The sequence below is a fragment of the Trachemys scripta genome, chromosome 6 (assembly GCF_013100865.1).
Source record: "Trachemys scripta elegans isolate TJP31775 chromosome 6, CAS_Tse_1.0, whole genome shotgun sequence".
Classification (NCBI taxonomy): domain Eukaryota; kingdom Metazoa; phylum Chordata; order Testudines; family Emydidae; genus Trachemys; species Trachemys scripta.
This window is the reverse complement of record NC_048303.1, coordinates 28,798,919-28,814,334: the sequence shown is the minus strand read 5'-3', so window position 1 is coordinate 28,814,334 and position 15,416 is coordinate 28,798,919. Positions and strand designations below refer to the sequence as shown.

At 40.6% G+C, this 15,416-nt stretch overlaps 1 protein-coding gene across 2 annotated transcripts in view; it reads right to left on the bottom strand.

Annotated features, from left to right (window-relative positions):
* The window catches only part of PARP8 (poly(ADP-ribose) polymerase family member 8), a 170,408-nt gene that overhangs the window by 43,443 nt on the left and 111,549 nt on the right, over window positions 1-15,416 (bottom strand). The window contains exons 10-14 of one of the 2 annotated variants that reach the window (XM_034774630.1): window positions 13,885-13,951; window positions 11,687-11,812; window positions 8,360-8,948; window positions 6,199-6,252; window positions 6,000-6,095 (exon numbers count right to left, since the gene is read on the bottom strand). In XM_034774630.1, the coding sequence (XP_034630521.1) occupies window positions 6,000-6,095; window positions 6,199-6,252; window positions 8,360-8,948; window positions 11,687-11,812; window positions 13,885-13,951 (932 nt within the window). The remainder of the gene's footprint in view (window positions 1-5,999; window positions 6,096-6,198; window positions 6,253-8,359; window positions 8,949-11,686; window positions 11,813-13,884; window positions 13,952-15,416) is intronic. The other variant, XM_034774631.1, reaches the window with a different exon arrangement.

The window sequence follows — 15,416 nt, the reverse complement described above, 5'->3', positions numbered from 1 at the left end:
AATTACCAGGTACATTTTCTTGTTTTCTACACAAATTATCACCGTGTCTTCTCTTAAATCTTTTTTTTCTCACTTAACTTATGGCTCTCAGGTTTGCCGTAGCAGTTTACCTAATGAATAACACGTAGTCACATTATCAAATTGTGTATTATATTGTAATTCTCCCTTTATAGCATTCTAAAAATTGCCTAGCTGACTGAATGGATAATCCATATAAAATGGCCTTTATCTGCTAGGTTGAAAAGTGAAATTCTCAGAATCTATTTTGTGACTGTAGTTTTGGATCTGAATTGAGATCCTAGATTCGGACCTTGGAGAGCTACTGGAATACAAATGTTTAATAATATTTATGCTCCAACTGCCTCTGATGAAACACTGACAGAATTCTATACAATAAATATAGTTCCTTGAATAAACAAAACAGAGTGGCTAATCCCCCTGAGTTTTTGCAAATCTTGCAATATTGGTGTTTTACTTAATGCTCCAGCTCCTGAGGTCAGGTGATTTTGTGAGAATCTCAGCCTTCATTTTTTGTGTAGTACAATTTTAGTTGTCGTGGTTGTGGAGAAAATTTTAAAAAACATGACCCGAGGACACCCTAAAGGCTAAAATCCAGGATGCAAATAAAAATAACCCAACTTTTTTTTTTTGTAAATCTCATGATTTTTAAGCCAATCTCATGCTTTCAGGGCCTTAACTCGTGAATTCTCACTGTTTGGAAATACTGAAATAACTTTTCTCCATATATGCACAAAGTGAAACTTATTACAACTTTTAAAAAATTGTTTTCAGTAGTACCCACAATGTGCTAGGTACTTTCCAAACATTCAAGAAAGGGTAGTTCCTATTCTGAGTTGCTCAGAGTGTAAGGACGACAAGTAGATAAATTAGGAGAAGGGGAACAATAGCAATTCTCCTCTGCAAATGAGACCAATGAACACATATTCAGTAATAAAACATAAAACAAGATATACAATAATATACACAAGGAGGATAAGTTAGTGTTGCAGAGGAACCAACACTTTGAATTCCTTGGCCACTGTGAAGCCCATGAAGACTGCATTCTCTCTTCAGACACCATGCCAGCAGGTGAGACCGACTGGACTATTCTCACTGGCTGGAGTAAGTTGAAAAACCAATAAAAAATGTTGTTTTTTTGCAAAATTTCCAAAAATGTCAAAGTGCTGACATTTTACTGGCATTTTTCAATTGTTGAAAAATTTTGTACAGCTTTTCCAGATTTTTTTTCTGGTCAAAATGTTTTTATTATTATTAATGTCATTGAAAATTTGAAAGTGGGGAAATTTTAACCAGTTCTGGGCTTCACAGTCTGAAAATTCCTTGTCATGTTCACTTGTCACTCTTCTGGAGAACCCTTAATTCAGGAATTGGCTTTGTGCCTGGTCTGACTGAGCTCACGTTCGCTGTCCAAAGCATGCGTCAAGGTGTAACTATTTACCAAGACTTGAAACAGTGGCTGAGCAGGACCAAGTTTCTGCAATGGTTTATGGTGTTTAAGTTTGCCATTATGTCAATCTAATTAATGTCCATCAATTGCACTTTAAATTAATCCAATCTTGCCTAAGATAAACAGATAGTTACTTCAGTATTCTTGTATTTTCTTTGCTTATTGTCTTGACTTCTCCAAGTCAACCAATTCTAAGTCAGGACTTTTGAGTCCATTACTCATTTCAAGAAAAATAAATTGATCAGATTAAAAATATTTCTTCCTAGTTTTTTTTTTTTATTATTATTATTTACAATGGCTAGATGGTGAATAAACTTTGGATCACAAACTGTCCTTTAGTAAGTGTTGGTACAGAACCTAACATCCTACCACAGTGTCAGCAATAATAATAAAAAGAATTATACTCTTCTGCTATAATGTCTTTGGTTTAGTATCTGAGATGAAGGCAGCTTAACACAGAGGCTACACCCACACGATGCCACCCTTGGAGGTGGCAGGTAGTGTACGCGTAGCTACATGGCACTGTGAAAAGCAGGCTGTGTCCACATTGTGGTGTGTAGCTACCAGTGAAAGGCTCTGGCAGAGGAAAGGAAGCAGTGAAAGGCTTCAGCAGCTCCCCACAGCCAGAGCCTTTCCTTGCAGCGAGTATTTTCCTGCAGTGGGGAAAGACTCCAGAACTGGGGAAGCAGCGGGACACTACACTGATAAAAATAGTAGTGTAGACAGGAAGGCCTGGCTTGGGTAAGTAGAGAGCCGTGTAGGTTATGTACTCGCGTACATACCCACACCCATCAGACATGTTTTTTACTTTACTCACCCAAACCATGCCTCTGGTCTACGCTGTTATTTATACCTGGGCTAGGGGTCTAATGCATATGTACATTACCCATGGCTGAAAGAAGTGTGCAGGGTAGGTGTAACCAGATGCAAACAAGCAGATCTTTACTGTGGCCTCAAGGAGCTCACCTTGTCTACATCACAATCAGATCTAGGTGGCTCCATTTCCTGGTATATGTCGAATCTACCAAATCTCTTAAAGGCACAGACCATTGCAGTTGCACTGCAGGTGCAAGATTTCAAGGAGAGGGGATGAGAGCACAATGGGCACCCACACTTTAACTCCCACTATGTCTGGCCTGAAATGCAAGACACCACAGCAGCACTGGAAAGGAATGGGTAGGGGACACCATCCTTTGCACCAGTCAGCGGACCTAGTTGGATGCATGAGGCTGAAAGAGACGCTGCATTGTCTGAAGGGAATAGCAGACATCATGCTCTTGCTGCATGCTAAGAAGCTGAGTGAGGAATTTTATCTCCCTGAGCTCCCGCTGGGATGCTGCAGTTCTATACCACGCCCAACAAATGGCTGTATAGGCACAAATATAACTAAATATCCACAACTCCTGCTTATCTTCAACAGAGGTGGCCAAAGGCAAAGCTTCAGAGAGAGAATTTCACCTTAGAAATCCAGCTCAAACCAAGGAGTTCTCAGCACATTTACAGTGATTACTTTCTCTGTCTATTCCCAGCACAGAGCCACCACAACCTATATCTCATGTTCTCCACACTGAGCATGGGTTTACTCCAGAACTCAGTGCTTAAGGACTCTTCAGCAAGGTGTAGTCAGACTCTCTTGAGATTTTTTATCCAGGCAAAAAAGTGCTCCACAAGTAAAGTAATCCCAAAGCTGATTTTCACAAGGCAGTCCCTTAATTGTTACCCTTTTATGCAGAATTTCTTATCTCGGATTCATCCCAAGTTAAGGGGCTCAATGGAGGAGTAACTGAATGGAATTCTATGTTCTCTGTTTTACAGGAGGTCAGACTAGATATCTAATGGTCCCTTCCAGCCTTAAAGTCTATGAAACCATTGAAAATTCCCCATAGAGTAGAACCTTGATTTTATGAACACCAGTCTGAAAAATGACCATTTATATGAACCATTTTTCTCAATGGCAGGGGTCAGGGATTGGAACAAAATCACATAATGAAAGTGATGTTGAAACAAGTCTTTATCACTTCATGTACCGACACCTTTGGGGCACTGGAAATCACTTTGCAGTGGTTTGAAGGACAAGGAGAAAGCAATGCAATGCACCATACACTGCACTATACCCACTGTAATTCAGGTGTGCAATTTTATGAACTTTTTGATTTTAGGAACTCCTCAATTCCAAATTAGTTAATAAAATAGGGGTTCTACTGTACTTTCTAGAGGGATTTCTGGGAAATACTGAAAATACGAGGTATGGAGGAGGCATCAAACTGGGACAGCTCATTTAATTTTTCGGAAGTCATTGCAGAATCTCATTGTACTATCTGTCTTAGATACCAGAATGATTGGGCTGGACCATTGACTATGGGACTCCTCAATGACTCCCAGCTCCAGCATCCCCTTAACTTCAATACTGATCTCTTCTCTTTTAGCCTCCGGGATCCAATATGGTTTAACCTTCACCTTTACTCCTGGATCCGTAATGATGTGGTAATGGATTTCTATGGTTCTGCCTGGCTTTTCCTAGAACACATCACGGTTCTGTTCAATCATTTGGATGACCTCTATATGTTGTTCAGTGGTCAATTTGGGCAACATTTTTACCTGTCCCTGAGATTTATTTTTTTGGGGTGGTGTCTCTAGGGTGACTATATAAGTTTCTCTGTCTTGCCAGAGCTTCAATAGGTTAGTATGGTTGAATTTCTCTTGTTTTTGGCGACCAGGTTGTCAAATCTTATAGTCAGCCTCTCCAATAGCTTCTATAACTTGGTATGGCCCCTGCCATCTGGCGAAGAGCTTGCTTTCTGCTGTGGGCACCAGCACCATTACCCAATCTCCCATCTGGAATTTCTGAACCTTTGCTCAATGATTGTAATAGGTCTGTTGGGCCTCTTGTGCTCCTTACATGTGCTCCCGCATTATGGGGGTGACTTGGGCTATTCTATCCCACATCTGCATCACACGCTCAATGATGTTCCTTCCTTGACTGGGCTCTTCTTACCAGTCTTCTCTGGCAAAGGCCAATATGTTGTGGGGGTGGTGACCATATAGCAACTCAAAGGGGGGAAACCCGGAGGAAGCTGGGGAACCTCTCTTATAGCAAACATTAGGTAGGGTAGCAAGGTATCCCAATTTTTCCCATCTCGACTCTGCTTTCCATATCATGCTCTTCAGCATTCTGTTAAAGCATTCCACGAGGCCATCAGTCTGTGAATGATAGACTGAGGTTCACATGGCCCGTATTTGGAGCATTACACATAAGTTCTTCATCAATTTTGATACAAAGTGGGTCATTGGATCTGTCAAAATCTCCTCAGGTATTCCTACACTAGAGAAAATTTGGATTAACTTCTTTGCTATCATCTTGGACATTGTGTTTCACAGGGGTAGGACCTCTTGGTACTGGGTAGTGTAATCCAGAAGCACGAGCACACATTGATGACCTTGGGCCAACTTCTCCAGTGGGCCTATCAGGTCCGTTGCTAACCTTTCAAATGGGACATCAATAATTGGTAAGGGTACTAAAGGGACTCTTAAGTGAGGTTGTGAGCTGTGCAAGTGGCATTCCAGACAGGGGGCGCAATAGCATCGGACTGCCATATAGACTCCTGGCCAAAAGAAATTTTATATGATTCTATCTAGTGTTTTATCTACCCCTAAATGTCTTCCAAACAATGGCTGTGTGCCCTTCAATAATCTCAGGGTACTAGAAGCTGCTCCAGTTCTTGCTACTGTAGTCAGACTATTCTATATAAGAAGTCCCTCTTTATCATGAAGTACAGCCCTGGACCTTTGGGTTTTCCATGAACCAGGACCCCGTTCACTTCAACAATTTCTTTTCAACAACTTCTTTTCTAAATGTGATATAGAGGATCATTGGCTTGGACCTGCCCAAAATTCTTATATGAGGGACCAATACATCCAAGCTCAAGGAGATCTATTTTCATTTCATACCCAGGATTGGTCTCAGTGGAACTGGGCCCAGCCTCAGGTTCACCAACTATCTGAGTTGCCTCCCTGCCTGCTGGATGAGACCACTTACCCACAAGTACCACCTTTTGATTCTGGGCCAAGATTTTGGTCCCCAGTGCTTTATCTTGCCTCCTTTCTCATCCCCAGGTGCAGAAAATAAGTCCCGGGCTAATTCAGAGAAGATGAGAGGAGGGATATTTGCTGGAGTCACAGTACTGGTCCCGAAGCTACTGCCTTCTTCTGACCCCTCCACCAGAAGTAGGTTTACAAACCCTAGGAAGTCTTGTCCTGTGAGCAGCAGGCATGCGAGTTTAGGGACCACTCCTGCTGTCTCCCTTGTGTTTTCCTGAACTTCAATTTGTACAGGAATGGCTGGGCAGTAATTAACTTCCCCGTGAGACAGCTTGTTCCGTCTAATGTACATTAAAAAAAATCTTATCCAAATACAATATTGTGATGCAGTGCATCCAGAATAACTTGAGAATATTCTAACAGGTTTTTGTTGTCTATGGCTACTTAAGACATTAAAAATATGTATCACATAACTCAGCCACATTCAGCTTACCCTCAGCATGGGGCCATTCTGAAACACATGTGGTTCGTCACAAACTACGCAGTATTCATTCAGCACTGGTATCCGCTGCTCAGCAAACTCAATAGTCTGAGAACAATGAAAGTGAGAACAATAACATCTGCTTAAAAATAATTAACAGACAGCTCCTGCTTCAAAGTGTTTCTAAAACAGATTAAGCATGACATCCTACCTGCACAAGAAAGCCATTGTCTCGTATTGGAATGCATTTTGCACCATAATTCGGCTGTAAGAAAAAAGGTCAAGCAACTTCAGTGCTAGAGCTAATTAGAAGAGATGCTGCAGGTTTCTTGTGGAAATAGTAAGAACATTTGTATTTTTTTTCTATGAAGGTCTGTGAATTAAACGATATTGGCATCTGGAAATATCTCTAGTTTGCATAGATTAGCCACAATAAATTCATCTGTTTCTTTACCTCTTGCCTAGAGAGTTTTTGCTTTATCTGTAAACACCCTAAAAACTGTAATATCAAAAAGAAGCATTGGTACTTTGACTCCATGTTAATGTACAAACCTCTAAGCAATATTTTAAAAATGAATAGAATTCTTTATTTTTTGTGTGTGTATCCTGCTTCTCTACACATATATAATATGGACTATGTGTTTAGACTTGAATTACTAACATGCCTTTTAAAACAAAAAAAGTAGAAAATCTCTTTCCACTATACTTTTCATGAAACCTCTTCCTTGATCCTCATCTTAACAAGTATCTATGCTCAGACCTTCTTTCTGACACTTTATTTCAAAGTGTTATCCCACATTACTTTGGAAGGTACCTTTACTACGGTGGCCACTAAGATGTGGAACTCCCTCCCCCTGACATCTGTCTCAGACCATCTTTTTTACTTCAGTGGGAGATGGACCAAGCTGTTTATTTGTGGAACCTTTCTTTTCCCTCCCCTGCTGCTTCTTTTCCTGTACAGAACTCCAAGTATCTTGGCAGGTCTTTGGAAAGGAGCTAGGATTTTAATAAGTAAAGTGCCTACTTAAGTCCTGATGCCATTCCACTGAAGTCAATGGTGTTGCACCTGACTGCATACGGGCTGATTTCCCTCAATATTCATGTATTATGACAAAAATGTTATTTTTCTTAGCAGTTTTGATTTCCCCAAAGTCAGTGGGATTATTTCTATTGACTTTAAGTGGGAGCTGATTCAGGCCCCTAAAGCAGAGACACCATCGTCGACGGTTCAGAGTGAAAAATGAATCCCAAACATAAGTGATAACAGATAAAACTTTTCAGTTCACCTTTCATTAATTTTGGTTGTACAAGTTACAGAAACAACCAAGTAACATGCACATAGCAGCTTTATAAGTCACACTATATTATTGCCTTTAGATACAGCGAGAGTTGCTCATAGTTGACTTGTTAGGCTAATTTACCATGAGTAGGCTGAAACACTATTAATGTAATTTCATTACAGTTAGAATATTTAATAATATTTTAGACTTACATAGCACCATTCAACCAAGGATCTCAGAATTCTGTCGAGGTGGGGAAACTGAGGTACCATACTTATCAATGGTAAAGTTGTGACTAGAACCCAGGTCTCCTGACGCCAGCTCCCCACATCTAACATGTAAGACAACAAGCACTGCCTCCCAATGCCTTGAAACAGGAAAGCAAACTAGCTCTTACTTACTCTTAAACATCCTCCCTATTTTTAGTGATCAGTTACAGACGGAACTAACACTGAAGTGTATTTTCTATGTTTAGTAAAATGCATGTTAACCCTTTGGGTTGGGTTTCCCAACCCAAAACAAGAACAACTGTATGGGCATGTATGGGACTTTCCCCAGGTGGCTGCAAGGAGGAAAAATGGGCTTCATCCCCTGCTCAACCTACCCATATCACTGTCTATGCACAGGCTATGGAGGAAGCAAACACCCATTGAATATTACTCTCCCCCTACACCAGTGTCTTCAAGGAGTGGGTACAGCCTCAACTCCACTCCCTTCAATGTGCTGACCAGCATGAAGGGAGAAGGAACTTACTACTGGATGGGACCATCAGCAGATTATTTCCCCCATGGAGCAAGAGAGGAACTATGTGACTGAGCTGCTCCTGTGTCACAGCAGCAGCATGCTGCCCCTTACTCAGGGGTAGACATAAAAACTCGGTCTTAGCCTATGTGGTCCCAGTTAGTATGACAGATTTGTATGCGTGCAGGTATTTGTTTAATATTGATCAGAAAGGTAACTTCCAATGTGTTTTATTTAATGTTAAATCCTTCTTGATGTATGCATTTATGTATGCCCTGGATATTAATCCATTTTAAAAAAACAAGCAAGAGAAAAAACAAACAAACAGAAAGAATAATGATTATTACGCACAGCAGCTTGCGAAGGTGATGAGGAAGATGGCGTTAAGATACCAATAAGCCCTGAGGTAAGAGAGAGCCTCCTGCCCTCTGCTATGGTGGGTTCTTTGAAAAACTCCATTTTGGATGACTTAGGGGCACTGGAGTAAGACTTGCTGAGTAACTTGTGATTCTTCAGTCCATCTAATTCTTCCATTCTAAGATTACTGGAATAAGACCTGCTTAAAAGTTTGTGAGGCTTCAAGGTGCTATTGTGCTCACATCGAGGATCCCCGGAACATGATCTGCTTAGGAGTTTTTGGGGCTTTAGAGTGATGCATTCTTCTTGCTTGACAGCTGCTGAGCAAGAACGATTCAACAGTTTGTGCGATTTAATAGCCATTGTCTGCTCAGCCCTAGGATCACTAGACAATGAACGGCCAAAAGTTCTGTGAGACTTTGTGGCACACACATCCTCAGACTTTACTGTGCTAGAACAAGTCCTTCTCAGCAGCTTGTGAGTTTTGGAGATGCCATCTTGTTCAGATTTCAGTTTTGATTTGTTTTTACCACAGCCAGGTGGAGGATAACTTGGCGACCTTAAAAATAAATAAGGGGAAAACCTAGTACAGGAACAATAAAAAACTCCATGAAACAATAAATACGCAACTTTACATATAAATACACATATAATCAAGGTATTTTTTTAAAAAAATATCTGTTTAACGCAGAAGAAAGAGTGACATTTATGGATTATGCAAATTTGTAAACAGATTTCATTCCTAAAAGTATATAATAAGTAGTATGTATATCTGTGTATCTGACTAGCTATAGGCATAGGCCATGATTTAAAAAAAAATAGGTGCCTAAATTTAGGCTACTAAGTTCATAATCAGGCCATTTACTTAGGCATCTATTTTTGAAAATCATGGCCATATTTTTCACATGGAGCAATAGATTTCTTCAATCAAAAGGGTAAATCTACTTTGCTTGCACAATTGTTATAGCATGGTCCTTTCAAGCCATGCTAATTTCTTGACACCACAAGCCAGAGGAGTTTTGCAAGAAGATCAATTGCAAGATATAATGGGTTCTTAGAATTTTAACTTCTGCAGAAGCTTGTATCCAGTCACTCACATTTATCTCAACCGAAACAATTCTTAAAAAAAACAAAACAAAAAACAAACAAACCTCCCACCCCACCCCCAACCCCCCCCAATAATCTGATTATTTTGTATAAGACAATTTGGCTTGATTCTCTTCTCACTTCAAGTGGTTTTACTTCGGTGTATTCCTGATTGGCAGCAGCGTAATGCAAGAGGGTAATCAGGCCTAATATATATATCAAGAAAACAAGGAATCAAGGTGCAGATGAAGCAACATTTATATGATCTGGACTATTTTTTCTAATATTTAAAATTGTTTACCTAGTACTAAGAGAGCTGGTATCAGGCAAAATTAAATCTTCCTGAATCATTTTTCCATCCTCATATCAAAGTGAAACCTTTTTGGTTTGCTCAAAAAGAAGAGAAATGGAATCAAATGGGAAAACATCCCTTTAACAGGCTGGCAGTGTTTATCCATACTGTTAGCAAATGGTGATCCTGCTGGAAAATGTTCAGTGAATGTGCTGACTCACGCTTGTAAATGATTCATTACCATACATGGATATAAGGGAGATGGGAATGGTACTGTTAACAAAGAAAGGAGGCTTAGCATATGGGCTAAATAGTCTTTGGAGAGGAATCTTAGTTGCAGCTGAGTCTAGGGGAGAAGGATTGGGTTGGCTTTTGTATTCAATTTGTGAATAAAACCAACCCCCAGGAAGTGTAAGAGAGAGAGAGAGAGAGAGTGTGTGTGTGTGTGTGTTGACATGCTATAGCTTGTGTGAATGTTTGGTACAGAGTGTGAAAACCTCTGGCTCACAATTCCATCTTCCTCTTTTATTTCCTGTAAATATAAATACCCCTCGACACGTCTGTATGGATACAGTATCCAACCCATCGCCAATCTGGGTCTGTTGTACCACTCACTGTTACATGTGAAACTCAGAATACAAGAAATTCGTCAAGCACCAGAGATGCTCAAAGGATCACCCAAACCCGAAGAGGGGGTGATCAGCCAATTCCCCAAAAATAGAAAAAAGTGCTACATCAGGTGAATTACACTACAGAAAGACACAGAGGCACTTAAGTGCATGAATAACTTTACTCATGGTAGTATGAACTCAATGGGATTCAAAAGGACTATTCACATGAGGAAAGTTATTCATGTATATAAGTACCTCCAGGATTGGGCCTTTCAAGGCCTGGTGACTGATTTTCAGAGGTGCTGAGCATGCATGCTTCCAAATCAAATCAATAGGAGGTGTCACTGCACAGCACCTCTGAAAATCAGGCCCCTACTCCTTGAGATATCAGAAACATTTTTTTCTGTGAAGAAAAATACAATTATGGAAAGCAAACTTGGACAGCAATAAAACTAGCAGGATAATATGGCTAAGGCAATGTTTATGTCACGGAGGTCATGGAAGTCATGGAATCCGACTTCTAAAGACCTCCGACATTCTCTGCTTCAGACCTAGGGACTGCTGGACTCAGCCAGTGGGGGGGACCTGACATGGTTCCAGCGTCAGGTGACAGTAGTGACAGGGGGCGCCCTGCAAAGTTCCAGCAACAGGTGACAGACTCCTGAGGGGAGCCCTCCACAGGGTTCCAGCAATAGGCGACAGCGTGTGTGTGTGTGTGTGTGTGTGGGAGGGAGAAGTAACGACTCAGGCGAGCGGCTGGGATGTCCCATTTTCTCTTTGGCAAATATGCTCACCCTGCAGCTCCGAGCTGCTGTGGGAGGAGGGGGAACCCCACAGCTCCCAGCCATCACGGTGGTAGGGGAAAACCATGAAGCTGCAGCAGCAAAAGTCAGACAGGTCATGTCTTCCGTGAATTTGTATGGTTTATTGCCTCTGACATGTCCGTGACTTTTACTAAAAATAACCATGACAAAATTTTAGCCTTAACTATGGCTAATAAAATAACAGTCTGCCTACTAAACTAATAATAGCGCACACAGCCAAGTTTAACAGTATAAAATGAGTGATTTCCATTTCTAGATGAGTCAGGGTCTTTTAGAGGGTAGGACATGAAAACGCTCCCCCCCCCCGAATAATCTTGGAAACTGCTGTAGTTCCTAGTTAGTTCTTGAAATCATACAAGGTGAGGGCACAAGACCCAAGAGGTAAGATATAAACAGAATACTTCTCTTTGGAGAAAAGTCAACATTTCTGCTAAACTGCTAAATCTTGTTAAGTATGCTGTGGAATCTGAACAGCATGTGATAACAAAAATATTTCACCTGGTATTACCTGCGCAATGTAGAAAAGATGTGCAGAGGGGATTTCACCTTTTTCTCAGACACTTTCTTATTGTGCGTACAATTTGATTTTTCTTTGCTATTTTTCCACTGCTGCGTAACAAATGTCTGCATTATTCTGTAAAGGAGGAAAAGACAATCAAAGCCAAGTCACAGTAATTGTAAAGCTAACACCTGTACATTCATCATTTAAAGCCATGTAGTGGCCTCATTCTAAATGAAGAACTTGAGAGTCACATGGGTGGATTGAGGCCAGTACTTGGCTCTTTAAAAATGACATTGTTATTGATATAAGCTTTATAAGTATACATCATATACACATCAAAGATGAAAGATGTGAAAGTATCTTTGTCACAGAGATGCAGAAACAGTGAGAATGTTTAGGTTTGAGATGCATGGGTGGTACTGTTAAAATAGATGGTAGTGTTGGCTTAACTGGCTATTTCATTGATTTTCAAAAGATGAAGATCTTCTTGCCCGCAAAAGGGATGAGGGGCCATGAGACCTGTGGCTATTCAAAATTTTTGACTTAACTGCATAGTTATGTAGATGTACAATCACAGATCTCTCCCCTCTGCCTGACAAAATGTATCACACAAAAATGCATTGTGTATGCCTCTTGTAAAGGCTATCTAATGTACAACTCACGGTTACTATAAGGAATTAAATGTAATATTAGGAACTGATTACTTTTTTCTCAATTTCAAATTACTGCACAGATTTTTAATAATGTTAATTAATCTGCAAGGTTATTAAAACACTGTGCTGATTATTTCTGATTGTTTCTTTAAACCTACCAGCAAAAGATTTCTTTATGGAACCAAACTGCCTTTTTTTTCTTTTTTTTAAAGGTGTAGATGTTTAGGGTAAAAAAAAATCCCCACAGCAGTTACTCTAAGAGACCAGATCAACTGACTTGTGCTTGTGCTTCAGGGCTAAAAATAACTGTGTAGATGTTGGGGGTCAGAGCCCTAGGCTCTGAAACCTGGCAAGGGCGGGTTGTGTCCAGCCCAGGGCTCCAGCCTGAGCCTGAATGTCTACACTGCTATTTTTAGCCCTGCAGTGCAAGCACTGCGAGCTAAGTCAATTGACCTGGGCTATGAGCCTGCAGAGTTGTTTTTGCTGTGTAGATGTACCCTTAAACTTACATTCTTGTCATTTTATTAATAGTAATTATTCATATTAATTATTAATATTAATAATGAGAATTTGCAAAAAGATGAATCGTCAGAATTTTAACTAAACTGAACTAAGTCTTGAACTGGCTACATGAAACGGCTAAATCTTTTCATCTACTGTGCCTTACTGGCCTCAGAAAATCAGTGCCCAAGTGGTTATTAGTTTTTGTGGTAGAACCTCAAAGTCACCCCTCACAGATTGGAGCCCCATTGTGCTAGGCATTGTACATAACAGGTTGCCTGCCTTATAGAGCTTAAAATCTAAGTTGCCATATGAAATAAAACATGGTCTAGATAGTACTTAGTCCTGCCATGAGTGCAGGGGACTACACTAGATCAGTGGTTCTCAAAGCCAGTCCGCCGCTTGTTCAGGGAAAGCCTGTGGCAGGCTGGGCCGGATTGTTTACCTGCCACATCCGCAGGTTCGGCCGATCGCAGCTCCCACCGGCCGTGGTTCGCCGCTCCAGACCAATGGGGGCTGCAAGAAGTGGCGCGGGACGGGGGATGTGCTGGCTGCCCTTCCCGCAGCCCCCATTGGCCTGGAGTGGCGAACCGCGGCCAGTGGGAGCCGCGATCGGCCGAACCTGCAGACGTGGCAGGTAAACAAACCGGCCTGGCCTGCCAGGGGCTTTCCCTGAACAAGCGGCGGACTGGCTTTGAGAACCACTGCACTAGATGACCTTCCGAGATCCCTTCCAGTCTAGTGATTCTGATTCTCAGCTGCATCCTCACTTTAGATTTCACACACTTTAGACAGTACAGTTTATAAAACTGCAGTAAATGGCAAGGGGAACATTTTACAGGGATTACTTGTTATTTGTCAGCACTGTCAAAACAATTTGAAAGGAGGAGGTGGACTTTTTAACTGAAAAAGCAGTCAGGAGCCATTTGGCCCAAAGAGAACTACAACCCATCTGTTAAATGTGTCTTGACCCAATGCAAGAGCTAACATAGGATGATTGTAACAATAATGCATTAAGCAAGATCGTATTAAATTTCTTCCAGAACTTACTTTTTCAGCTGATGTCCCAACCCAAATCTTTCCTTAGTAGAGATTTGAAATACATCCACGGTGGGTACTGCAGAAAATGTAATATTGGTGATATGTGTAAATAGGAATTGCCATGCTAGAACAGGCTATCACAGAGACCTACTTATTCTATTAGTGGTTTGATATTTACAGGCAATATTCTGTGCTAATTTATACTTGGGAAACATCATGGAAACAATGGTGAGGGCGGTACTCTTGCCTGAGCCAGTATGGAACTTGAACACGTGAGCAAGAACCAGCCAGCCAAGCACTTGAGTACCACTTCAGAGTATTGGCCCACCCTGTTTAGCAACCCAACTCCAGCCCTGGCCATCTCATTTCCAAGTAAACGGTTCTAGTCTTTTAAATCTCTTTTTGCAGGGAGCATTATTCTCCCTCACCTTCAAAAGATTTACTGATTTACTTACTCATTTAATCTCTTTTTGGTGGGGAAGTGGAGATTCCATTACTTGCCTATCTTTATTTACTGTTCACTATTCTTTAAAAGCCCTTTGAGACTTTGGACCAAATTCTGCCCTCAATTACACCATGTAAATGCAAAGCAACCTCACTGAAATCAACAATATTCCCCTGTTTTCACACCAGACTGACTGAGGGTAGAATTAGGCTCTTCCCCAAAGAGGACTTGCCATAGATCCTTTAGTATCTCATCAGCACCACACCATATTTTCTGGATCAAAGTGTTTTCTCTCTGAGAGGCCTTCCTACCCAATGCTCATTCCAGAACTTTTTAAAAGTATAGGAGATCTGGAATATTTTTGTTGCAGAAGGTAATTCTGCTCGGAAAAAAGAATATTTTCTGTATGAAATTTTAATTTATTCAAGTTCCCCTGAACTATTATAGGTGTTATTATTCTACTATTATAGAATTAGCCCAATCTGTAAGCATGCAGAGACAGTCAAACTCTACTCAGACATTTATCTGTTCCCTGTCTCTATCTCTTAGAATGTAAAGAAAACCTACCAATTTCATTTATCTGTAGGGTTTATTTTTTGAAGGCATTTCAGTAAAAGATCCAGAGAGTTTGTCATCTGAATGCATCATGTATGAATCCCAATAGCCAATGACTGTTCTGATCTTTCATCAAGGAAGCTCAGACGTTGTCATTTATGTGATAGGATACAGACTTCATACCATTCCCACCATCAATACGCCCATATTTATTGGCTCAGATAATTGAAAACATAAGACATGGAGGCTGGAAACAAGCTTCCAGTTCTAGTATTACCAAAATCCTTTTGTAACATTTACTAGATTGAAATGGCAGATGGCACCAAGCACTTATTGAAGAAATCTCAATTCTTTGAGGCAGGATAACAACCAGCATATATTACAAGCATTGATATCGTCCAAACAAATGCATTTCATTATTGTAAGAAAAGAAAAGAACTTTAATGATTACACTGAAAAAAAGAGATCCTAAAGATCTGGCTTAATATTTGAAGTTAACTTTTATCAGAATGAAATCGTGATTTTTAAGCATATGTTATTC